Source organism: Calonectris borealis, chromosome 17, assembly GCF_964195595.1.
Source record: "Calonectris borealis chromosome 17, bCalBor7.hap1.2, whole genome shotgun sequence".
In the NCBI taxonomy this organism is placed as follows: Eukaryota; Metazoa; Chordata; class Aves; order Procellariiformes; family Procellariidae; genus Calonectris; species Calonectris borealis.
In genome coordinates this window covers 15,512,442-15,535,637 of record NC_134328.1, presented here as the reverse complement: position 1 = coordinate 15,535,637, position 23,196 = coordinate 15,512,442, and the positions used below count along the sequence as shown (strand labels likewise).

Genomic DNA, 23,196 nt, shown 5'->3' with positions numbered 1-23,196 from the left:
TTCCCCCGGGCATGAAATTGTCCCCATGTCCCTCTGGCCCGGTGTCTGTCACATACAAAGGAGCTGATGACTTACTGTTTGCTGAGCAGCGGCATCAGAAACAGGGTTGTAGGTGATTTTGTAGTGCTGTATGCGGCCGTCGGGGGGGGTCCAGTGGACCTGGAGGCTGGTGGGGGTCTCAGAGTCGATGAAGAGGTTGGTGGGTGGGCTCCGGGAATCTGCGGCAGGGATTAAAGGTGAATGGCATAAGAGGCAGGTAGTAATGTCTATAAACAGGGCCAGCAGCACTTGCTTCCAAGCCCATTTCTGAATGCTTCAGTGCTCTGCTGTGGTGTTAACCAACGCACTGAGCAGAAGCAGTCACCCTGGGGACCAGGCAAGAGAGAAAAGAGATCCTGGAGGCATGAGGATTGCCCGAGTACAACACAGTACAACTTAAGCTTCAACAACTAAAATCCTAGGACCTGGAAAAAAATCTTGGAAGGAGGGAAGAGTCCTAGAAGCACAAGGAAAAGAGATCCTTTATGTACATCAGAGACAAGCACCAAAGGATACCCTTCATAAAGACCCAAACCGCAACTGAATTTCATCAAAGATCTGGAGACACACTGGACAAACATCTTGGTTGCTGGTTAAGCCTGGATCACACTTCAAATCACACTTAATCCATCATAATTTCTCATATTTTCCATCTTTTTCCTTCTGTTTTAAAACTATTTTAAAAAAACCCAGAGCACCCAGCACACAACAGTTTTGTCTAGAGCTTCTCACACCAGCACCCACAGCCTCGAAGAGGGGATCACATACAATGCCTGCCCTGCACTGCGATGTATGGTTGTTTCCCATATAGGTGATGGGCTGAGCTGCGGAGAGCCAGAAAAGGGTTTGCCAGAGACCAAAGCTAAGAAATTTTTAACTACGTAAGTGCATTTCTTTCCCCGGGGTCCTGCTGTGCAGCAGACTGGACCTGGTGACAGAGGCTGTTATGCTGGAGTGATTTCTCTGAGCAGGGGCTGAGAGTTAGTAAGAGAAAGGCAGAAGGGGCTAAATCCTTCCGCTGTCCAAACACGGGGCTCAAGACCGTGGGGTCATCTGCTCCTGCAGCTAGTTTCCAACCAGCATCTTGCTCTGCATAAATGCATGTGTCTGGCCTTGAACCCATGCTGGTGTGAAGACACAGAAGTCTTGGACAGAGAAAAAGAAGCATTTTATTCAAAAGAGGCTAAAAATTATGGGTGAGCCCTAAAGACAGTCAAGGACACACACCCAGGCTATGAGATTTCTGTTCTGCAGTTTTACCTGTAAGGCTCTTCTGCCCACCCAGCAAAGTCTAGGGTCACCTTAGAACACAGGTTGAATGAAGATCATTTGCACCTTCATTGATCCTCCTTCCCTTTTCTGTATAAAATAAGCTTACTTTTAGTAAAGCTGAACCAAGTTTGCTGGCAGCTGAATCAGGCTGGAGGCTGTTGCTGTGCATCACCGCAAGGTAAAGCGGAGAAGAAAACAAGTGTGGGAGGTAAAGTCACTTCAACAGCACTATTATTAGTGCTGTGCTATACATCTGCATCTTTGCTGGCTGCATTGGCTATTTCCTTCAACTGAGGTAAGTGGAGACTCTGTTTAAGTGAACAAAAGGAAAGTTAGGGAAAGTCTTTTGAGTTGGGTTTATTCTGGAAAGCCCCCAGGCCCGGCAGAATTTGATGGCATGGATCTGACAGCCAGGGGAAAAGGTCACTTCCCAAAGCTGCCCAGGAGGAAGGAAGCATCTCTGTCACAGAGGACACCATCTGTGCCTTCGATTACCTCTTGAACTTCTGCTCCTCCATAGGTGGAATCCCAGGCTGCTTGCTCTTGGGTCTAACCAGCATCACAGGGACATTTTCAAATAAAAGTAAAACCTTGGAGTCCGATCTATCAAAATATTCATCTGCAATGATTATATAAGTCATGTTTTTTCCCTCATTGCCATGGGTTGAAGCTTCTTCCCCACATTTCAATGCTTTTTATTTGCAATGAATGCTCTGGTAGGAAGAGCTTATTGAGGAGCTGGACAAAGAACCTGAAGATATTTATCAGCCCCAGGCTGGAGATGCTTCTGGCATAGCTTAGCTAGAGGAATGGGGCACATAAGCACTTTGTAATCCACTTCAGTGCAAAGTCAGCCAGGGTGGCTCAGCCCAGCTTCAGCAGCAGTTCCCATCCGAACTGCTCTCTCGTTCTTCACATGGAAGAGGATGAGACACGCTCACATGTGTGAGATTGCCATGCTCTAGCTGAATGAGTTACCATTCACCAGCTCTGACATGCAGATTGACCCTAGACATCCTAACCACTCATAATTGCACAGTATAAGATGGTAGCTTTTGCTTGAAACAGTAAAGTTTTGAAGTATAACCGTATCCCCGAATTTCCCAGAGTCCTGCCTAATGCCACATCTTCCCATACATCCATTGCACAAGCCTTATTCAACTTGCTGGCATCCATGAGTTTCCTCTGAACTGCCCAAGATCAGCACTGCCTCCTGGAAATCATCATCCATTCCTTCTCCTGTGCCACTTCTCCCCTGTGGGCACTTCTTTCTTTAAACATTAAAAAGAAGGAATCACCATCAAAGACATTGATTGCACATGTCAACATTGGCCCTGAGAGGTGTGTGGCACTGTCCCGACTCTCCATGCAAACTGACCAGCAGTACCCAGGCACCGAGACTCTGCTTTGGCTGCCCAGCTGCCCACCTGATTTCTCTGAGCGTTTTGCTTTCATCATGCAGCAAGGCAAAGTCTGACAGCCCTAAGGCATCCTTGTTCCTTGTTCAGGAACAAGCAGAAGTCAAATTGCCTTCCACGTCCCACCAGGATGCCAACGCCAGCAAGGACCAGCTTGTTCAAATATGCCTAGAAGGGCACCATGGCACGCCGTTCGTGGTGGGCTGAGGGAGCTCCACTGACATGTTGTAATTCATGGCTTAAAACGTAGCCGCTCATTTTCCAAAGCCTCTAAACAGCTCTAATTGTCCCTTTATCATTATATACCTGTAGGGTGCTTTCATTATTTTTTTTTCTTGTCAGTATGCAGCTCCTAGGTACTTGCCTGAAGTAGTTTTATATAAACAAATGTTATTATTATTCATTATTAATAAAATCTGACATTCTTATTCCCAGATCGCCATTTACTCCGAGCTTCATCAGTTCAACACCAGCCTAAATGATTCCATTCTGCAAAGGAGGTTGAGAGCTGAAAGATGGAGGAGAGGACTGCTGCAGTTGAGTGAATCGTATTCCATTCACTGCCAACAAAGCCATTATACAAGCAATATTAATTAAGAGGACCTCTGGGAGTGCCACTTTTTAACCTCATATCCTGCCTGTACAAAGCGAGATTTAGATAATGCTTCCAGGCAGAGTCTGCCTGCAGGATTCTCTCTCATTTTTGTAAGTGCCCTCAGATGAAGCACAGCTCAGCAATGACGTAGCTGAAGAAATCCTCACCCTCCTTAACAGACAATGTTTTACTGACAGGAAACATCCATCAGGCAGCACAGTGACACGTTCAGCTGAACACCCTACAGACAGCCAATTCATTTGCATCAATACACTCTACAGAAGCAGCAGGGGAAAGCAATGTATTCGACATGAAACACGTTGCAAGGGTATCGGATGCCTATAAGATGCACCAGCCTGCTTGTGTTTGCCCAGCCTCTTTTTCTCAGGACAAATTCAGAACACTTTAAGATGGAAGGCTAAATATCTCTAGCCACTTTCAGACATTCAGGTGTGGGTTTTCAGAGCTGGAGATGATCAGATCTGAGCTGCTGGTCTGTGATGGGTTCTGAGGCATCCCATGCCCTGTTTATTATCCCTAGGCTGTGGATACCGAGCACTGATCACTTACTGGTCCTGTGCTGAACAGAAACTGTGTCACTTCGAGCACCGTCTTTGTAATAGGCCCAGATGGATATTTTATAGTCAGTGTTCTTCTGCAAGCCTGGCAGGACAGCAGTTGCCACATTTCCAGCGATGGAGAGCTGCAGCAGGGGAAGAAATGAGTCAGTCGAGTTCCCAGGCATCCCCAAGCTAGTTCATGCCACCCAAGTGTCTGTCTCTCAGGTTGCCCGTAGGCACAGATGAGTTAGCACTGGGCTCTGGGGACAAAGTCTACTGTTGTGGGTTGCACGCATCTAAGCAAAGGCAAAATTCCAGCCCTGATTAATGCAGAGTAGATGCCCATGTATTGCTGCCCAGTTACATTTAGCAGCTACTTCAGTATCACAACGCGGTGCTCTGACACAAGGCAGTCAACCTGCCCTGAGCATGAAATCCCTTTGCTCAGTTTCCAGCTTTTAGATGTGCTGGGGACAGAAGCCCCAATACACCCCTATTTTAGCCCAAATGTGAAGCACTGTATGAGGGACTTGTATATTCAACTGACTTCAACTGCTGTTTGCACTCATACTGAAAATAGGGGCTTGAGATGGAAGAGGTCACCTGGTCCATCTCTGCCCCTCCTGCACCAGCTCTGTCTCTGGTCATTCTCCTCTGTGTGCTCCTCTGTTGGATCTCATCCTTCTTGAGGAGCAGTATCCCAAGAAGCAGTCAGTGCTTACCAGCACTGAGGAAAAGAAAAATTTGCTTCACCTGTCTTAGAGGTAATACCTCTAGCTATAAATACTTGAGTATTATCTTTGTCTTTTCCACAACAACTTGACATTGTGGGCTGGTGATTCTCTGCAACCCCAGATCTTTTTCTACTGAATTGCTTCTTAGCTATTTGTTCTACATCCTGTATACCTGTAGTTAATTATTCCTGCCTAAGCTTAATACCTTCTGCTTGTCCCTATTGAATTTCATCCTTGAGATTTTCCAGAACACTTCTGCAATCTTCCCAGAGCCTGTAGGACTCCGTCCCTGCTGTCCCGCTGTCCCTCCCACTTCCAGCACTCAAGGTGACAGCTCCACTGAACAGAGCCAGACCCAGGACAGACCCTGTTTTATTCCATAGGCTCCTTTGGCTGGGTGCTGACCTGTTTAATTTCTTGAGTGCATTAACCCGAATAGTTTTGCACCTCCCTATGCCACTTTTGCAGGTGAGTTCAGAGCCATCAAGCAGGCACAAAGCCAACCCAGCCTCCCCAGAGCTGTGCATGGGTCTGTACCTCTTGAGGCTTCTCTCCACCGACTGTGCTCCATTTTATCTGATAGACAACCACATCAGAGGCAGCAACAGCTTCCCACTGCAGTCGAAGGCTGTTCCCGGAGAGCTCGGTAACCTTCAGTGCACGTGGCGGGGGGACCTTTACTGAGGGATGCAGAAGGAAAACCAGCTGAAGCACAGGCACTGACAGCGCCTTGACAGAGCCAAGGTGGGGAGCAGATGGTCGGGGAGCAAAACATCAACCAGGCAAATGTCTGAGACCAGCCTGTCTTTCACTTCTTCAGACCCGTATGACAACAGCCATCAGGACAGAAAGGGGTAAATTATTTTTAAAACCCTAATTAAGGAGGATTATCTCATTTGTGGAGAGGACACATACCACGCTGGTATTGTAAAGGGGAGAAGGCTAGGAGGGCTCTCAAGGACACAGAGGTTAGTGATACATCATGCTTTTTCTTCATTTGCTTCCTTTCTTTATTCCTTCCACCTCATTTTAAACGTAATGCAGTTGGACTTGTTCACACGCAAAGAACAACAGTCATCTGGGTTTTGTGCGAGGGTTTTGGCCATAAGCTGCTGGGCAAAGCAGCTTCAAAGCGTCCTGGTTCAGACACACACAAGCCAATTTTGTCACCTGTTACTGGGACCAACTTACAGGTGGTAACGTTGCCGGTAATTGGAAAGGAGTCCCCTTCATCATATGTAGATCGGACACTGATGAAGTATTGGGTGAGGGAGGACAAAGGTCTCAGGACAGTGGATGTTGCAGTGCCAGGAACCTCTACCTGCAGTGGAGGAGTTGTATGAGCATTAGGAGAGGAGCATGGGGACAGCTGCAGGGGGGTTAGCACATGGGTGGCAACTGCATCCAAACTGCCCGTTTCAGAGTTAAAACACTGCCAGCAAATAAGCCCTCCCTGAACCGGGCAGCTGAAGGAGTACAGGGCAGTATCTGTCCTCCCAAATTTCTTTTCCTTCTACCAACCCCTTGAGGACTCACCTCCCCAGTGTTGCTCCCTCTGCTAGAAACATAGGTGACACGGTGAGATTTCACGGTCGAAGACGCAGCCTCCCAGCTGACTCGAACGGATGCGTGGCTGAGCTCGGAGAAGCTCAGATATCTGGGAGGACTCAAGGCCACTGCAACAACAGTTGGTGACAGCACTCCGAGGTTTCACAGGCAGCACAACGGCAATGCCACCGGTTGCCTCCTGCTGCTTTGACATGACCCCACCTTGAGCTAAGAGACTCACTCACCACATGGGAAAATATTCTCTTTATGTCGCTACTACATGCCTCTGGGATGTCATGAAAGGCTACCCGGGCTCTAGGTGAAGAAACAGCTAAATAATCCCCTTTTTCTCCCCAGACAACAAAGACCTCAGGAAACAGCTCTTTCAGGAGTCCTTTTTTACCAGGGGAAAATCACTCCTTTTTCACAGCTTGCCATATAATTAGAGATCCCCTCAGGGACCAATATTTGCTTAAGATCAGGCAGGGAAACGGCAGCGTGTTTACAAGCCACAAGCACAATATGGGAAGCACCTCATTTAACACGTCTCTCCTGCCTTGAGTGTTAATAACAACCCAGTAAGCAGCAGCAGCACTTACAGGTGGTTTCCTGGATGCTGGCTGGATCACTCGCATCTTCCCCATACAACGCATACACTGCAACAGAGTACTCCGTGCTGGGCAGCAACCCGTCCAGCAGGACCTCAGGCTGGGCCACCTTCACCTGTCAACAGAGAGATGTTTTGGGGTACCCTTCAGGTCTGGGGTACCCACCAATGCCCTCAACAGAGCAAGACCTTACAGAGACATAGGTCAAAGTCCCTTTGATTACACTAAGGGAATTTCTCCACTTTGGGACTTCACCGCTTGGGTAGGTGCTCTATAGTAGTCAGTGCTCTGCCACTCTTCCCAAGGGACACCAAGCATGTTGGGGGTACACATCACCTTCTCCTGCCCTGGTCTGCAGAGGTGAAAGTCATAGAATCATAGAATCATTAAGGTTGGAAAAGACCTCTAAGATCATCGAGTCCAACCGTCAACCCAACACCCCCATGCCCACTAAACCATGTCCCTAAGCGCCTCATCTACAAGTCTTTTAAATACCTCCAGGGATGGTGACTCAATCACCTCCCTGGGCAGCCTGTTCCAAGGCCTGACCACTCTTTCAGTAAAGAAATTTTTCCTAATGTCCAATCTAAACCTTCCCTCGTGCAATTTGAGGCCATTTCCTCTCGTCCTATCACAGTTACTTGAGAGAAGAGACCAACCCCCACATCACTACAACCTCCTTCCAGGTAGTTGTAGAGTGTGATGAGGTCTCCCCTCACCCTCCTCTTCTCCAGGCTAAACAACCCCAGTTCCCTCAGCTGCTCCTCATCAGACTTGTGCTCCAGACCCTTCACCAGCTTTGTTGCCCTTCTCTGGACACGTTCCAGCACCTCAACGTCCTTCTTGGAGTGAGGGGCCTAAAACACAGAGATGTCCCTCACACAGAGATGATGATGCTGTTGTTCTGGGTTAGATCAGGGGGCATTGAGAGATGTGATCTTCGCTCAGACACATGGAAAGCTCTTGCAGAAGAGCTACCTGCTGCAAGCAGACCCATAGCAGACGGGCTGCTGCCACCTGCCGCTAACACAGCACGGCCACAGCTCTCCTCCTCGCTGCAGAAATGCACCCCAGAGACTTTCAGGAGTCTGCACACAACGGAGCACAGTTTTATGAAAGGCTGGGGACATTTTAATGCTGGTTTTGCAGACATCCCACAGCCTTAGAGCATTGCGCTCTTACCGTGCGTAGGTCAGGTAACTGCAGAAATGTTCTAATATGTTAAAATACAATTTTAAACTTTGGTCTCTCTTCAAACATTCTGAATCTTAAAAAAACACAATTATGCACTGAAAGCAGAGTATAAGCATTAATTGCTGTTTTGAAAACCATTGTGCAATTTCTCCTATTGCTGTGCATTCAGGGGGGAATCTGAGTCAAAAGAGGCAATACATGTTCCCCCTACTCCTCTTTTTTTTTTTTTTAATTCTTATCTTCAGCCTACAGGTACTCCAGAGAACTCATTAAAATGCACACATTACAAAGGGGTCTTAGATGTTTTAGATGTGTTAAAGAATTTTCTATTCATTGAGCGTTGTTTTATTCTTATGCAGCATCATAGGTCTGTTTTTAGAGGTCAGCGAAAACTGCCCTAACAAGCTTTCAATTAACATTTTAAGATAAACAAAGCAAAGACATTTACGTACAGCCTCAAGGATACAGCAATTACATTGGGGGCTGCAGAGATGTGAGTTCAGTGCCTGGGTTTCCAGGGCCCCATGAGGTATGTTGTCTCCCTATGCCTTAATTTCCCACGTGAAACCCTCACAGGTATAAATCACTTTGAGATACACCATAAAAAAAAAAACCTTCCATGAGAGATGTTGCTGGCAATAATGCCAACACTTTTTATTTTTTTTGAACGCATGATACCAATTCACAGAGGTTACAGCTGGAACTAAACTCAGCCCAGCCAGAGAAAAAAAAATACTTGTCGTTATTCTCATTAACTCTACCTCTGTCGTATAGTCCTCTGCTCCGTCGGGGGCTGCGGAGCAGAGCACCAGGTACTGCGTGGCTCCCTGGGCTGCCTTCCAGCTCAGCCTGATACTGTTGTGGCTCAGCTCAGAGACGCGCAGGGAACGAGGGGAAGACAAAGGCACTGAAGGGAAAAACAAGGCAGAAAGATATCTTCAGTGTATGAGGTCTGCAAAGGCTCAAACCCCAGAGGTGACCTGGCTTTGCAACAGCTACTGCAAGCTGGTGGACATCTACCCCACATCTAACACAGTGGAGCTGCCACTTTACAAAGAATAAGTTTAATTCATTTGGAGCCCAGGGATAAAAACGTGGTTGCAAGATACTTCTAGCATGGTGTGTTACTGCCATGTCAGGGGGAGCTCACCACAGTGGTCTCCTTTGCAGAATGACGTAGGTGGAAAGGGACCCTTGAAGGTCTCTGATACAAAGTGCTGCTCAAAGCAGGGCCAAATTAGAGCAGGTTGCTCAGGGTCTTGTCTGGTCAAGTTCTGAACATCTCCGTAGATGGAGATAGCTGTAGACAGACTGAACTTGAGGGAGGGGGACAAATACAATGCCAGGCTCCAATCTGAGATGGTCGCAAAAAAAGAGCTTTGTTCACCTATCATAACCATGCATCAGCATAATTCTTTCTACTCATGACCTACATGTGGAGGTGACGCCTCTCAGCCCATCCCCAACAACTGTGTCGTAAATAGGAAACACCGACACCAGATACTCCGTGTGCGAGGTCAGATTGGAAAGCTGCAAAGAGGAGACTGCTCCATCCAAAACCACCTGAAAGCACAAAGGAGGGCTGTCAAGAACAGGAGATGCTAGCCACTCTTTAGCAAAGGAATGGCTGAACTGGCCTTCCCTAGCAAGCGTGACTTCTTTGTGGCAGATCTGTGACCAGAAACGTGAAGTCCAGTTGCCCTCTGAATTTTGTGCCAGCTAGCATCTCCTCAAAATATAGAGGTAAGAGGCAATAATCATTCCTGTCCTCTAAGGCTGGGATCTGTGCAAACACCAAGCACAATCTAATCACGCTCTCACTGAAATCAATGGAAATCCATCAACAGTTTGGATTTGCTTTTCTAAGTCATATCCATCCCAGAGGAGCATCCTTGGATGGCTCTGTGTACCTGTGTGTCCTCTCTGAGTCAAAACAGATGCTTTAGGGAGGGGATAACATTGCATAAGAGAAAAATTGGCATCGGCATGGCTTGCAGTATTTCTAGCAAGATGATATTTATCTGACGTCCTCTTCTACCTTGTCATCCTATCAGCTGATCACATTTACACTCAGTGTGCATTTAATTTCATCTCTGGCTTTAGCTAATGTCCCACAAGAACTGCACCTCTACCTTCATCTCATTGTCTACTCAAGTCTACTTAGATTCCCAGCCACCATCTGGAAGATACTGCAGTCTCAGATGTCCAGAGAAAGGTTTCTCACCTCTTTGGGGATACCACCCTTAGATGGAAAATACACAATCCGATATTTCTTTGGTGGTCTCGGAGGAGGACTCCAGGTCAAGTGCATGCTCTTAGAGGTCACAGCTGATATTTTAAGGTCCGTTGGGCTCAGCTGGGGACCCGTGTTCACAGGGATATCTTTCACAGTGCTGCCTAGGAATTAAAAACACAGTTACTTTCTTACATTCAGACTTCTCATGCCAAATGTACTTTCTAGTTCGTAAATATGAGTGACATTTTTCAAATCAAGTTACAGTCTCCTTCCCTATAGAAACTGTTCCAAACTGCTCTGAAATAAATATTCAAAAACTGGGCATACAAAGAGCATAAATACTCCATAGAGAACAGGCTGTGTATTTTGCTGGGTCCTGGGAATATTTTTTCAACACAAGCCTGAATTTTTGGCTGTAACCAAAAGATGACCCAGCTTTCCTCAATCATGAAAATTTGTCAAACTGAACAAACAAAAGTTATTTTTGTTTCTTCTTTGAGCAGCCCATCTTTCTTTAGCCTAATCTGCACCTTTGAAAAATGCCTAATTATATCAAACAAGTACAAATTAATAAGGATGAATCAATTTATTTATATAAATCTCCAGAGCATTAAAATAAAAATATGTGGGAAAGTCTGACTTTCCCATTCTCCTAAGGCCACCCTTACAGAGAGATGGAACGATACTTTGTACACGGTATTTCTCCTGAGGATCTAAGCTAACATCTGGAGAGGTTCTTCACACTCTTGTTCATCATACAAGCTGCTCTCCAGCAAAGGAAAGAAATAGGCTGTTTGGTTTTAACTTGAAAATGCCTTGGAGATCCATCATTTAAAGTAAAGTGTAGGGGAAAAAAAAAAAAATGTGTTTAGGTGTTTTATTATCTCCTCTTCCTACCTCCAACATTTCTTCCATACACTTTCTCTAATATATTCTCAAATTAGCTCTTTTGTTTTTTTCTGCCTTCCTTGGGTTGGGAGAAATTCAGAAAAGGAGGTGTTACAACGCATTTGTCATACCATATGATAATGGAAGAAGGAAAAGAAGCCCCCTCTTCCCTACAATGGTAGTTACTGTCATTAGGTGATTATATCCACCAAGAGTTATCCAAACCCCTGGTAAAAATGGCTGTTGCATGGATCGGCTCACAGGCCAAAAGCAGATATCTAAACCACAAGCATCAGAATGGAAACCTCTACAGGTAACATCTCTCTGTGACTTTTAGAGGCAGCAGGGATCCTGCAGTAGAGTGAGAGTGGAAGAACTGCATCCAGAGGGTCTTGTAGAAGACAACGATCACAGGAGAAACTGACCAAGACATTGAGGTGGCAAGGACCATTGTCAGGCAGCAAGAGGGCTGAGCAAGGAGATCAGTACTGGAGGAGAAGGGTTAGGTGGTGCTGACAGGGTGGTGGAGCTCATGGAGACAAAGGTATGAGAAAGGGTCAATCCTGATGGCAAGGAAGGTGGATGGCAAACAGAAGGAAGCTCAGCCCTCACTGAGGAGGTTTCACTTCACCTGCGTTTTCCTTGTTGCTCTTCTCTTTGATCCTGGTGCACAGGACCTGGGTGAGCCTGCCAACCAGAGAGCTCAGCAGCGGGAAATCCAGCACGTTGTACACCGTGAGCTCCAGCGGCTCCGAGGCCACCTGCTTCAGCTCTGCCTCGTCCGCGTTCTTCACCCCTGCAACCAGAGCAGAGAACGAGACTAAGAAAACTCCCCAGAGAGGAGCAACTTCTGCCTCCTGCTTGTATGTTGTTTGTTCAGGGTCCACCATCGTCCTGCTCTCCAAGCAGAGCCTGCCAGTCATTTCAGTGGGGTGGTGGTGTCTCAGAACGGCCTTGGGCTTTCCTGCAGCGACAGCCTCAATCCAGCCTGTGAAGGGCTTTCAACTCTGTGGGCTCAGAACGTCTTTTGTGGCCTGGAGACCGTCCAGTGAATCCTCCTCCTGTTTTCCTGCCTCCTCATCACTTGCAGGCTTTGCTACCAGGAAGGCAGATATTTTTCACCCTAAGAGGCAGTTGACATAAATGGGGGAAGGAGTGAATGAATAAACAACAATTTTATATTTATGAGGTGCCAGCACTCCCCACAGAGAGTCTGTTGTTCATCAGAACATCACATTGCATTTCAAGAGAGTCAGGGATGAGCAAAAAGCAGACCGTTTATTTAGCAGAACTTCACCATCACAGAGCATCCTCCATCCCTATCCTTCTGCTCCCCATCCTCATTAACCCTCTGCAGATCAAGCTCCACATTTTCCTTCCCAGTGCTAGGCTCAAGGTTGCCCTAGCGTTGCCCAAGCAGTACCATTGCCAGACGGGGATCCCACCTGGTTTCTCAAGTCCAAGACCATTACTTTAACATCTTTGCTAGCCTCCTCCTTGCTCTTGCAGTGAGAACCAAGGCGCTATTGCGATTAATACTCAGGTCCTGATGTCTAAACAACAGGACCAAACACCATGATCTTCCTCTAACCAGAGGGGAACAGGAGCTGAGCCAGGAACAGATCTCCAAGTGATTTCAGGTTCACAGATGTTAGTCTGTTGTGTTCCACAACATACAACTGACGATCAGCAGCTCCACACAGTCCGTGAAAGGAATCACGGTGCCAGCCACGTCACTACATAATCCTATGCAATAAACCCTTGCTTGTGTGTTCCCGACATAAATTAGCACTTAAAGTTTTGGGGATTGCAATTTCAGGGAAGTTTTCTATGTAATTTTATTGCTCATGTATTAGTCTCTAGCAGACTCACGTAGTCATCAAGGACAGAGCTGCTCAAGGCCATTTTGTGTCTCATTATTGCTGCAGGATAGTGAAGAGCAGATAATGTTATTATTCAGAGAAATGGAAAGTTGTGAGAGGCAGTAATTATAAAGGAGGTCTCCTGCCCTCCCCAATACGATGTTCTCTTGCCTAATTCCACAGCTGAGAATATTGTTCTCATGGCACAGGTCTCTGAGGCTCACAAAGGTCTTTAGATGGGAGGTGTGAAATCTCTCATGTGAATGAATGTTCTTTCTAAACAATGAATGTTCTTTCTTCTACCATTTGAAGAGACTACCTGTGCTGAATAAATGAGTTAATTTTCATATTAGCCACAATGTAATGAAGTCTTACCCACTACCTTAGTTTTACAGCCTCAGGATGCTTCTATCAAAGTTGAGGGAACATAATCTTCAATTTGAGGAAGATCAAAAGTAGGTTGGCTTTGTCCTATGGTTTACCGATGGCTGTGATCTTACCAATGGCAAATATCTCTATGCCCAGGTTTTTCAAGGTCTGAGCAGCCAGGTTGGCATCATCCTGGGATTTTCCATCAGTCAGGAGTATTACCAACTTCTCGGCCTCCAGCCGGGCACCAGCATCTGGTTTCAGATTCTGCTCCAGGACGTGGGTCAGTGCCAGACCTGGGGAGGAGCAGAGATGGATGGTGTGCTACAGCCTTGCAGACAAACCCCCCGCCTTTACTCTTTTCTCTGCCCCCAGTGGCCTTGGTCCCCATGGAGGACGTTATCCCATGGGAACAGCTTCCCCCACTGCAGTTGCACAGACCATTTAGCAGAGACCTGTGAGATGGAGTTACCTGTAAAGGTGTTGCCGCCCTTGTACCGCAGATTCCTCACGGCCTCCAGCACCTGGTCCCTCGTAGAGTAAGCGCTCAGATCCCACTCTGTGCGGGGATCGCTGCTGTACTGGGACAGCCCTGGGGAAGGCAAGCGCTATCGGCATCACGCAAGCCAAGGTAAGCTGCAAGAGGAGACCCACTTTGGGGAGGCGGTGTCAGGCTTGCCATGGGAGGATGACACAGAATAATGAAAGGGAGTGGGGGGGAGCAGATTTGGTTTCTAGCTCCACTTCTCTGCATGGTCCTTGTCACGCAAGCAGCAAGGTGGTGCCTCAGACCCCCCTGGGTACAGCGATACTTACCCCTGTGGTGATGCTCTGAAGTATTTGATAAGGTCTCAATGTTAATGGGGGTCAAACTAGTCGGCTGCAAGGAGTAGGAAGGATTTACTCCTATTTCACGTACAGCCTGGCCAGCGTTAGCATCACTCAGAACTGGAAGCAGCACCGTTCTTAGCTGAACTCAAAGCAGCTTCAGTGCAGCATTGCCACCGCATCTGTCTGTGCAGTGCTGTGGAGGCTGAGCACCTCGTCAGAGGTAGACAGCAAATCCCAAACGTGTCTCAGCATCGACGCCCAACCTGGTGCTGCCCAGAAGACATGGCTTCTGGTCACTGTGCAGCTATTTCTTACAGCCACTAGAGGCCAGAGCTTGCTACCAGATGGGAAAAGCTGTCAAGAACAGCAAGCAGGATCCCACCCTAAAGGAATAAATTCTCCTCGAAAGAGCACATAACCACAGGAACAGAGACCAAGGCCCCTTCGAACACGGACTTCCCAAGGTCAGGAAACAGGAAAGTGTCCTACCTACTCTTATCTTGTCATGGGCAATACTGAACGGGGAAATCAAATTGCTCAGAAACTCCTTAATGAGCTTGAAATTGCTGCGTCCAATGCTCCAGGATCCATCCACAAGCAGGACGATATCAGTCATTGCAGATGTGTCACACTGAAACTGGGAACCTGGGGGGGGATAAGGTCTGATATTGAGAGAAGTGATTGTAAAGGAGGAAAAACTGCTTCAGTTCTAAGATAAAAAGTAAATCTGCAGTGTAAGGCCTTTGTCTGGATGGTGGATTGGACCATCTGCCAGCCTGACACATCCCAGCATCTTGCGAAAACCACGTGGCTAAGGGTAACCCATCTCAGTCCCAAGAAATTAAATGGTGCACAGCTGCATTTCTGCAAAGAATGGGTTAAAGCTGTCAGGAAGCGTGTGCCTAACCCAAGCACTTCTCTCTGCAAGCTGTCAGCTCCATTACATCTCAGCCCCAGCCCAGTGCTTCCCTTTTATCTAGCCTAAGTCTCCAAGAATTGCAGGTGATTGCTTAATTCCATTCCATCACAAGATCCCCTGTGGGCTATAATTATTTTGTGGCTTTATATTAAATCCAGTCTCTCCGTAAAAACCTGCTGGCATCACAGACACTCAAGCCCTGCCTTTCTCCCCACCCCAGGCCTGCAGCTTAACAGAGGATAAGATAGGGCATGTTGCTGATCAAATGCATCTTCCCTGAATATTTTTTGGATGGGGGATTTTCCATCTTTGGTGGAGGGAAATAGATGATCCCATCAGGATTCGGTGGGCTCCAAAGAGGTTACTCTCCTATCTCTTTTCACAGCCATGGATTCCTACTAGTCTCAAGGGACCAAATGAGGATGCTCTGGCCAATCCCATTCCCACCACTTCAACAGTGCTGTGAGCCATCTGCCCTGCCATAGCCTCAGCTGATGAATCTGAAGGGTCATCATCTATCAGTTATCTGTGAAACATGAAGAACAAGTCCAGGAGGTGGAGCAGGTTGGGTAACGAACATCACTGATGCGCTCCTCCCCTTCTGAAGGCTTGGGAAGGTCCATGGCTAGGGAGTCTGTTGAAGAATACAAACTCTTACATGGATCTCTCAGAAGCAGAGGGAGTTGGCAACGTGAATATTGGCAACATGAATATAGAAAATAGTGGCAAATCAATAAATTAACCTGTCTGGAAGGAATTTTTGGCCTAGCTCCAGTTTATCTTAAAATCTGTGATGTTCTGCAGAACTCCAAACTTCTCCAGTGATTCCTGACAGTTCCCCAAAGCATGGCCTAGCAATTAAAAGCACTATCAGCAGCATTTGTGCTCTTGAAAATCTTGGTGACAGAGAGTGGAATGGAAGGCTTGATTTCAACAAGCTTTAGGGAAAACAGTGGGGAAGAAGGAGCAAGACATGTTTGAGACCCCTCTCACCTCGCCTCAATGAATCCTTGGTGGGTTTTTCTTTTCCTAGAGACTCCCGCTCCGAGCTTGCAGGAGTGCGCTGGGATGATCTTGTGGTTGTTGGTGTTGCTTCCGTCACGCTGGCCTCCGCGCCGGGCTGGTTTCTTGTGGTTTCTCCTGAGCCCTTTGGCTGAGTCCCCTTCTGCCTTTTCTTTTCAGCTCTGTCCTTTGCTGTGCTCCAAAGGGAAAATAACCCATTGTCCCTAGCTATGCATGGCAACCTGCTGCAGTCGTCAGCTGATTTCAGCCACATTTGGCAGAGGTCTAGGGGCTCAGAGAGGATAAAAGTCCTACAACCTTTTGCAAATAGGTAGGTAGAGGAGACCATCTTCACTCATGACTCTCTGAGAGGGCTGCAAGCAGGCTCGTGAGTTAATAATAATGTCAGTAATGGATCATATCAAAAGTTTGTCCTTCCCATTATCTTTGACGATGAAAAATAATGAATGTTTATAAAATATAAACCAGGGAAAACATACCATGGTACCTGATATCCAGTCTACTCTCCAGACCTCACCAATCTGTGTCTCAGAACCATGCTGTGTTAGTGCCAGGCTTTTTGTATAATGGCCCTGATGGATCTTTCTTCCATCAACATGTATAAATGTTTTTCTGAACCCATGCAAACCTTGTTGTTTGATACATGAGAATCTATGCAGTCCTCAGCCATAGGGGAGAGCTCACACCTTCTTGTAGACCATCTGCAGCCTAGGAAACCAGGCATCGTTAGCCCCAGTGCTTTGGGAGCACTTGTTCTCAAAGGATCTGTTCTCAGTTGAAGGATTTGACTGTATCTGCTTAATTTGAATACCTGTCAGCCCCAGGAACACATGGATGTGCTTTGTCAGGCTGGACAGTTTGGCTGGCATGAGGGGCAAATATTTTTAGGTTGCTTACTGTGTTCCTGTAGTTCAGAGATGCACGCAGGAGATGAGACTGGGCTAGCGTCTCTCACTGAATGAACGTCCCTGATGAAGCAGGGGTTGCAGGGGGAGGGTGGGAGTGGTTTTAGGGACGGCTGTGCACCCACCTGGCTGTGTCAAGAGGGTGTTCACGGGTGGTGGGGTGGCCTCTGCCACCTCACTGTGCTCAACTGCTGAGCTCCCCGAAGAGGTGAGATTCTTTCCTGACACAGCTCCTGAGTTTCTTCGGTTACTTCTAGTCTGGGATGCATTTTTTAGCTCCTGTACTGTAGGAAGACCAAAACCAGGGAGAGAAAGTCAATCTAGACAGGTCTGTGAGTCACAGTCCATCCTCCATCTCCTGGGTCTTCACCATCCCACTTTCTAACCTTCCAACCAAAAGAGTAACAGGCTCTGTGACTGCAGCATAGTCTACAGGGCATAATCTGGAGGATGAGACCTTCGGAACCACATCTCCAAGAGCCTTAGGAGCTCTCTGAAGGGTAAAATGTCATGCTCTCTACTTACTCACAAATTTCCTCTTGGCAAACAGGGCTTCCTGGGAGCCATTGAGCACGTAGACCTGCAGCGTGTATTCCTTGGTAGGGCTCAGCCCCCCCACCGTGGCTTTGGGAGTCTTGGTTTTCAGCATGACTTCTTGCTCCGAGTCCCCTGAGGTGGGATGAAATCGAGTTCAGAGACAGTTAGAGCTTATATTTAAACTGACAGTAGCAAAAGCACCACTGAAATGCAGGGAATGTCTGCCTAGGGACCTCAGCCGACTCCTATTTCTTTTTTTAATTTTGTGGATCTCTGATTTTTACTCTTTTTCCCAATCCAGAGTTGAGAATGTTTGAGGTTTTTTTTAAATCCCTGATACGTGCCCAAAATGGAAAACCAGTTCCCATCCAGCATTAGTGCAACTCTCACCAACTTCTCAAGGAGTTGCTGAGTGAAAAGCCTGTCTTCAGAGGGTAAAGATGGGGCAATTATTAGTAAATACCGCTCATGAAAACATCCAAACAATTGATGTGCTTGAGGTCATACATGACAAAGTGAGGAAGTGGCTTGGTGGTTTTGGAAGTCATCACTGGCACTTGGGACTCATGCTACTTATCCCAGCCACTCTCGCTGTGCTGCCTCTGCAAGCCCCCTCTCTCCCAAGGGCAGCTGCTCTCTGCGGGGAGACAGCTCATTTCTGGGGCCAGCACTGCCTCCAGACCCCTCCAGCCATGTCCTGTGGCTGTGGGACCTGTCCTGGGGCTGGGATGCCTCAACCAGCCAGGAACTGGGGCATTTCTGTGCTGGCACGGCATTGAGCAGATGGAGCAAGGCAGCTCTGCAAAGCAGCAGCCAATGCTGCACCACGGTCTCTGTGCTACACAAAACAAAGGGAGAGAGGCAAAGTAGCTCCCTGAAATCCTCTGATTAAGAAAGGTCTACAAGCTTCGAATTATGGAGATGGATGCGTTTCTGACCCCACCATCCCTGTGCTCATGCCTGGGGCTGGAGACGGAGCTCCCAAGCCTATGGAGAGGGAAAGCCTCAGGCATGTGCCAGGAGTGCCAACGGGGATTCCCTGCATTCCCGGGATGCTCATCGCTCTCCACCAAGCTGAGGCGCAGGGAGGTGCAGGACAGGGAAGGAATGAGAAACCTCCTGCTCCAACTTGGGAAACAGGTGGGGGCTGAGCTAAAAGTGGGTGGATGATCACAAGAGCTCTGCCGCACGCACTCCTGCTTGGCAGCTCCCTTATCCGGCTCGCTGGGTGAGCAGCAGCAACTGAAAACCAAATGCCAGCCAAGACTAAGGTTGCTCCAACCATTGCGAGGGAGTCGTGCCCTTCCAACTACGAGGTTCAGTGTCCGAAGTCAGGGAGAGCTGGAGCTCGGCCGGGGCAGGGAGCCCCACACACACATGGGGTCAAGGACTTCCCATCCCATGTCCCTGCAGGTGGGGGGAGAGCTGGGAGCTCCCACAGAAGAACCAGACACAAATCTGGTTCTCATACACAAATCTCCGCTGGGTTTGACATCCAACGCATTAGCACATACCTGCCATGGGCTTTACCCGAACTTTGTAGCCACTGATGTTCCCTTCGGTCTCTTTCCATTTCATTTGGAGCCTGTCTTCAGAAAGGACAGTGAGTTTCAGCCGGCCTGACCCTGGGGAGGAGGAGACGTGCCCGTGCTGTTATGGATGCAATCCCTCCCTCTGTATATGCACCCACAGAACACCACATATGCCCGCTCTACGGACACGGGAACAGTTGCAGCGCAGGGGAAACCTTCAGCACCCCATGCAAGTCCTCAGCATCCCCTGACGCTGCACGACAACTCCTGCAGTCGCCCTGCACCTCTACCACGAGGCTCTGCAAATCTGTAGCCTCCACCCTACATGAAGAGAAGCTTCTCCGGCGCTCAAATGAGACCTCAACACATATTGCTGCAAACAGGGAAAACAGCCTGCCATAGAGGTGAGGGCTTTCTCTGCACCTCTCACATCTTGGAGGACTCTCCCAGGAGCTTTCACACAGAATGTTTTGTTTCAGCAAGTGTGTTTAGCGCAAACATCTGAATGGGAGGGCAGGAAATAGGTAAAAGGGCTCAGTGAGGCTCTTCAATAGGCTTGGGCTGCTGAGAAATACAGAAATTCTCCAGGTGATGGATCCCATACTTCTGCAGAAAGATCATTTCAGAGGCAGCCCCAAGAAACAGCTAGATTTAGAAAGAAAAAAAAAAGAGGAAAAAAGAAAGAAAACCTGATAAAGTGTAAATAACAGTTCCTGGCAGGACCATAACTCATCGGCACCAGCTTGTATCATGCTGCAGGGAGCAGCAAACTAAATGACAAATCCTGAGGAAAAAAGTATCAGACAAGGCGGTAAAAAGAAGAAAGAGCACATTCCCTTATCATCTCCAGATTTCACAGATATCTTTTAAACCCCATCTAGATGTCTGAACTCATGTGTCACTCCTTGAATCAATGATTCCTTGGTAAAACATAGCTGTACTGTTGTACAAATGTCAGTGTAGGAAACTTTTTCACTTGACTGGATATGATGGCAACTCAGCAGGTTTATCTCCCCTCCTTCCTGACACTGTACCTACAGCTGCCTTTGCAATGAGTGAGCGCATCCTCTGCCTGCACGCTATAAGCATCTGCGCTCAAATGCCCACCCTCATTTGCAGTTGTTACCAACCTCTTTCCCTTTACCATTACTCATAAAAAAAAAGCTTAGGGTGACCTGGGGCGTCTTGCTCAGTGCTGGCAAACTGTGTGTTGCACGGGACTCCTCAGGTCCCTAATCTGGTCTTGCATGACATCCAGACGTCTCTCGACATCTTTGCCATGAAGTCACAGCCCAAGAAAGCAGTGAGAGCTGGCAGTGAGGACTTGCTTGTCTCAGCCCAACATCTGTGCCTTAACCTTTCCTCGCGGAGACTTCCTGCAGGCTGCCCAACAAGCAGATAACTATTTTGGGGAAACAAAGCTCAGATTCACATCTCACCCAGGCAAATCTGAAGGGGAAGAAAGAAAACATGGGGAAGAGGGGTGAGGGGCAAAATAAAATCCCAGAATCACGCCTAAGAGAAATGGTAAAAGATCGTGGAACAATGAAGGGAATTCATAGTTAGATTAAACATGGAGCTGTCTTCTTTTGGTCAAGCGTGGTCCAGCTCCTCGGCCATCACTCTAGGAGCCGGGAAGCTGAAAAGGCAAGAATGTCCCCAGACAGATCAGAAAGGACAGCATCCTCTAAAGCCCCATTATGTGCTGGATGCAAATGAACCCCAGTGCCATGAAAGCTCCACTGTTTCCCTGCCCTGTGTTGATGTGCGCTACTTGATGCTGTAACCTTGATCTCCAGCTGACAGGGAGTTAAGCCCAGACTTAACTACAGAGGCTGGTCTGGAAGACACACTGGAGTGCCACCACCTCTCTAGAAACCTTTGTGCTGACCACTTCCACAGAAGGTTCAAACACAATATAAAGGTGGATCTTCAACATCAGAAAGGCCACGGTGAGGTGTTATAGGTATTTTCTGATCATTTATGGACTATGGGAGCCCTATATGTTACAGGAGGAATGCACCTCATATGCTTTCTTATCCAGATGTTGCACCACGTATCACCATGTACGTCCAAAGCAGTAGTTTCAGAGTGCAGGACAGATGCAGTGACTAAGAGAAGCAAGACCGCTTTTTCCTCCTATTTCTCAAGCTCCATTTGCAGATCACATACGCACCCTTTATTGCTTATACAGGCTGAAATGCATTCCTGGCGCGAGGGAGCGGCATGCTGAACTGCTGCCAGTGATGAGGACAAGCTTTGCAGGGCGGGGAGGGATCGAGATATTCTCCCCAAATGGGCCCCCTGATCTCCCGGTGCTCTTCATGTGTGGGAACGGGCTGTTTGGAGCTTCCCCAACAGACACCAGAGCACAGCAGTCCCCTGAAATCCTGCGTGTGATTGGGAATGTCCCTCGGATGCAGTGCCACTGCCCACGGGAAGGGCTCGGGCTGGGTAAGGTAACCCAGGTGACAGCCAAACCTTAGGGAATTGCCCAGAGCAAGGGCAGGAGCGCTCCTTACCTTGGCCCACTCGTCCCCAGACATGGCTCGCCACAGGCAGGCAGGCAAAAAAGAAATAAGTGCGAATCAGCATGGTGACCAGGAGCTACGAGAAGGCAAACATCAGGAAGGAGAATTAAAAGTTACATTTCACCATGACAATACCTAGGTTTTTGCAGTCCTCAGTTAAAGGACCACAAGTTGAGATCTACAGCTCTATACATCACTGACAGCACTGAAAGAGTGGATGGAGAAGCACATCTGAATTTTCCTGCAATTCCTATATATTATTTTACATTCTTGGTCTCTTCAATACAGCTGTTCAATGCCTTGGACCAGTACTAAATAGAGTTTATACACCTGATGGGGAGTAGGCTTTGACCCAGTACTCCTCTCAGCCTGCTTGGTCCTGCAGATGGGCACTGCTGTCTTGGCAGGACGATCTCAACAGTGGTACAATACATGTTGGGTTCTGCTCTGATCACGGAAATAAGTAGCATTGGCCAAGTCACTGGACCGACATAGATTCCAGAACAACTTCTGTTTTAAATAATACAGAACTTCTTATTTCCAATTATCATGACCAAAATCAATATAGGTATACACACACACAGCATCTTTCTCATGTCCCTGCAATGCACGTGCTGATCATAAGGGGAAAAGCATTTAGAGGAGCACTCTTTGCCAGACAAGCTCCTCACGTCCCTGAAGTCGCTGTGATAAAGCAATTACGCAGCAGGAGGGATGCCACAGACCTAGCTGAGTTTATATGTCAACAGTTTAGAAACAAGGGTTTTATTTCTTATTTTGCGGTGGAGTTCCCGAGAAGTTACATTCAGGACTTGTTGGGATAGTCTTGTTTTAACTTGTTCACCTGAACGAGACTGAAAACAGATGCAGTTCCAGACTTAATCATGGCAGAGGATCAGTTTGACTTAGAAGTAACCTCTGCAGCATGGACAAAGCTGGCTGGTTAGGGACAGCCAGCCTACAGCCCACGGACCTCGAGCACCTTCAGTTATCTTTGCTGGCCTGGATTTCAGTTTTATTCAGTTTGGGTCAGAAATGTCAGGTCAGCATAAAAGAGCCCTGATGGAATTAGTGCCTCCCCCTCGTCTCAGTCTCAATATACCGGGTTTAAAACATATGCTGTTGGCCTTTTGCAACGCATCATTGGCATCTGTCATTTTTATGCTACACATTTCAGCCTTATTGCTTTTGGCAGAACCAGACCATACACAAGTTTCCTCCACTGCCGTCTGCAGTGACATTTCACTTCTGTTCATTTTGATGGACAGGTATTTAAAGGCTCCTGGCAAATGCCTATTTCCCCTCAAATACATCAGCTTTTTAGAGATTTCAAGGAAAAATAAATGTGCACGTGAGTGACCCAGCCATGATCTCCTGGGGTTTAAATCAGTTCTAAATTGCTGTTCTAAAAAGAATGAATGGAAAAATATGCAAATTATAACAGGGAGACGTTAACCACCCTACTCAGTCTGTGATTTTTTTTTTTTTTTTGATTGAAGATCAGGTTATACAGAACAACTGCAGTGTAACTGAAGCCCTTAGCCATGGGAAACACTTGCTTTTTTTTTCCCTAGCTAATACAATGAAGTCATTGC

At 47.4% G+C, this 23,196-nt stretch overlaps 1 protein-coding gene across 1 annotated transcript in view; it reads right to left on the bottom strand.

Annotated features, from left to right (window-relative positions):
* The window catches only part of COL20A1 (collagen type XX alpha 1 chain), a 46,775-nt gene extending 25,110 nt beyond the window's left edge, over positions 1 to 21,665 (bottom strand). The window contains exons 1-18 of the mRNA XM_075166102.1: positions 21,593 to 21,665; positions 19,053 to 19,163; positions 17,527 to 17,670; positions 17,127 to 17,285; positions 16,067 to 16,267; positions 14,644 to 14,799; positions 13,796 to 13,915; positions 13,455 to 13,619; positions 11,724 to 11,888; positions 10,193 to 10,365; positions 9,402 to 9,531; positions 8,730 to 8,875; positions 6,766 to 6,889; positions 6,155 to 6,294; positions 5,810 to 5,939; positions 5,156 to 5,298; positions 3,895 to 4,027; positions 76 to 218 (exon numbers count right to left, since the gene is read on the bottom strand). Coding sequence (XP_075022203.1) covers positions 76 to 218; positions 3,895 to 4,027; positions 5,156 to 5,298; positions 5,810 to 5,939; positions 6,155 to 6,294; positions 6,766 to 6,889; positions 8,730 to 8,875; positions 9,402 to 9,531; positions 10,193 to 10,365; positions 11,724 to 11,888; positions 13,455 to 13,619; positions 13,796 to 13,915; positions 14,644 to 14,799; positions 16,067 to 16,267; positions 17,127 to 17,285; positions 17,527 to 17,670; positions 19,053 to 19,163; positions 21,593 to 21,665 — 2,556 coding nt within the window. The remainder of the gene's footprint in view (positions 1 to 75; positions 219 to 3,894; positions 4,028 to 5,155; positions 5,299 to 5,809; positions 5,940 to 6,154; positions 6,295 to 6,765; positions 6,890 to 8,729; positions 8,876 to 9,401; positions 9,532 to 10,192; positions 10,366 to 11,723; positions 11,889 to 13,454; positions 13,620 to 13,795; positions 13,916 to 14,643; positions 14,800 to 16,066; positions 16,268 to 17,126; positions 17,286 to 17,526; positions 17,671 to 19,052; positions 19,164 to 21,592) is intronic.
* Positions 21,666 to 23,196: the final 1,531 nt, after the last annotated feature.